The 2,500-nt window shown below is 36.8% G+C and overlaps 1 protein-coding gene across 1 annotated transcript in view; it reads left to right on the top strand.

The window, feature by feature from the left end:
- Positions 1-1,989, top strand: part of LOC137969460 (PHD finger protein 21A-like) — a 12,733-nt gene extending 10,744 nt beyond the window's left edge. The window contains exons 12-13 of the mRNA XM_068815699.1: positions 1,121-1,224; positions 1,577-1,989. Coding sequence (XP_068671800.1) covers positions 1,121-1,224; positions 1,577-1,678 — 206 coding nt within the window. The 3' untranslated portion in view covers positions 1,679-1,989. The remainder of the gene's footprint in view (positions 1-1,120; positions 1,225-1,576) is intronic.
- Positions 1,990-2,500: the final 511 nt, after the last annotated feature.

Here is a 2,500-nt window from a genome sequence, read left to right as displayed (position 1 = left end):
AATAAAATTATCTCTTCAAACTTGCATTCTTCTGTAAGTGGCTCATGCATTTTGTGCCTCAGCATTGTTCTCTTCATTTGCGTCTGCCGTCAAAGAGGCCCTGCCAGGGTAAATGCCGACAAGCGACATGACCCAAAAAGTAGCAACATGTAAAACAAAATCCCAACGAATGACGTCCTTTCCCAGTAAAGGCCAAGAATTAGCGGTATCGATAAGGAATGGAAAAGGAACGGTGGTTTGGCATATTTTGACACTAAATTGAAGACTGAAAATTTTGGTCAATTTTCTTTATGCTTCAAAGGTCTTCAAAGGAAGTAAAAGAGATCTGATGAGATCTGTTGAGCCTCGGTGGCATTATAATTGTTTTGTTGCCTTGATTCGGCCTTCAACTCCCTAGCCCTTCCCTGCCTGTCGTTACGCATCGATTTGTAAGGTCAGTGGGTTTCACAGGTGAAACCGGTTAACTGTGGAATGCCCATAAAGTTTCAAGCTGCAGGCATTTCCATATCACGCATCGTTATGTGACTTCTCTGAAGTGACGTGATCACATGAAGTAAAACACTCTAACAGACTTGCCTTGTATGTTTGTATATTGAAAAACAAAATCCGATGAACTGAAATTCCAACAAGGGCAAATGAAATAATTTCTTTCAATTTCCGACAGCGACGCGAGTAATGATAAAACCCTGACGTGGGAGATTTTAAAATTCGGACAAGCGACACAGGACCCTGGCAGGGCCTCGTCGAAGATTAACATAAGCATGTGGTCTTTGCAAACAATGCCACAATGACCTACATGTAACTTGTATAAAATAATAGAATTTTAAAGGAAGTGGATATGTATTTGTAGTAATTATTATAATTAATTTTTATACCAAAAAGTTGGTTGCAAAACAATAATTGTTGTTATTAATTTTAGTTTGTCTCACTTTTTGTTTGGTGCTACTACTTAACAGCAACTGTACTGCAGTGAGAGGTTTGGTCTTGGGAAGTAGTCGGCTTACAATCAAAGGCAGACCTTTCTTTCCCCATTTTCTCCCTTTAAGAGCCTGACACTCAGGTGCCTCAGTCAGTGCCACTTAAAAATATAATGTACTGTTCATGTTTCTCATTCTTTCAGCAAAAGAGGAGGAGAAAAACAAGCTTCTTAAAAGAAGTGAACAACTCAAAGCGGAGAGAGTTCAGTTAGAAGCTAAAGCGAAACAACTGAGTAATGCGATAATGGTAAGTTAAAGAGAAAATGTTAACTCACAGAAGATGCTTACTTGAAATAAACTTGGTGCCTTGATCTTCGCAAAACTGGCTTTATTCTCTATACAATACATTAACATAAAAGTGCCTATCACCCAACAAACTTTAAATCCCACTACAAGAATTCTCCTGAACACTTTTTTTTTGTTCTATAACCTTTCTCCTGAATTTCATTGGCTTAGAAAGATGGGAAAAGATCCACAAATGGACTGATAGAAAAAGCTAGTTAAAATTTAATTTGAGATTGACAAGGAAAATGGCCAGGTGTCAGTGCAATATTTCAAATTCTTGTCGTTGACAATGTTGCTTGTTTCTTTCCCTTCAGGAACAGATGCAAGCCAAGAGTGAGTTATCTGCTAGCAACAAATCCGCACAGAATTCGGTTGATAGATTAATTAAATTTATTGAACTAGTGCAGAGTTTATGACAGACAAATATTTTTTCTGGTGCGAATTCAGAAAATATTTATTAAAATCTTTTTGCAAAGGTTTGTTAATTAATTTTGTTTACATGTATCAGAGACTATTTGCCACACGATGTCTTTTCATGATATGAACTATTTTTTGAGCACTCAGTGACTGTTAATGGTTTTGTGCATTTTTGTAAGCAATGTAGATATCGGAAAATAGAGTTATAAAGATTGTTGTGTTTTGTAATAGAAAGGAACAAAATGAATGCCACTCGTGGCACAAAAAAGATAAAAAATAAAGTAAAATATCTTGAAATTGTCAAATGCTAGCATTTGAAAGCAGCTTCTTTTATTTCAAATTGGTGGAAGTATCTCTTTCAGTCTTTAAAGGGGCTAGGTCACGCAATTTTAGGCAATTTAAGCACTAATCGAATGGTCGTAGAATTAACTAAAATATCAAAATAACTGTTCAAAACTATAGAAGAACTCTAACAAAACACCGGGAAGCCAAGAAGGGACATGGACGGACAAAACTGGAGAGGATTGTAATGGATTGATTTCGGTAAATTTGAAAAACGTCGGCCCACCTTTTTTCAAATTTATATCAGTTTATATCAAAATGTCATTTACACAGCTGGAAAATCATTCTCAGTAGTTATGTGGCCTTGATTTTGCAAATGAAAGACTCTTGCTCTGCCAATTTGACGTTTGGAGCTGATAATTAACAAAATTGAATAAAATTACCTAAAATAGCGTGACCTAGCCCCTTTAACGGAGGGGAGTGAGGACAATGTGCGAGCCATAGCTGCGAGTCAACATGGTGAGCCATGTAGGTCAACA

The sequence above is a fragment of the Montipora foliosa genome, chromosome 9 (genome assembly GCF_036669935.1).
Source record: "Montipora foliosa isolate CH-2021 chromosome 9, ASM3666993v2, whole genome shotgun sequence".
NCBI lineage: Eukaryota > Metazoa > Cnidaria > Anthozoa > Scleractinia > Acroporidae > Montipora > Montipora foliosa.
This window is presented reverse-complemented; position numbering and strand designations above follow the sequence as displayed.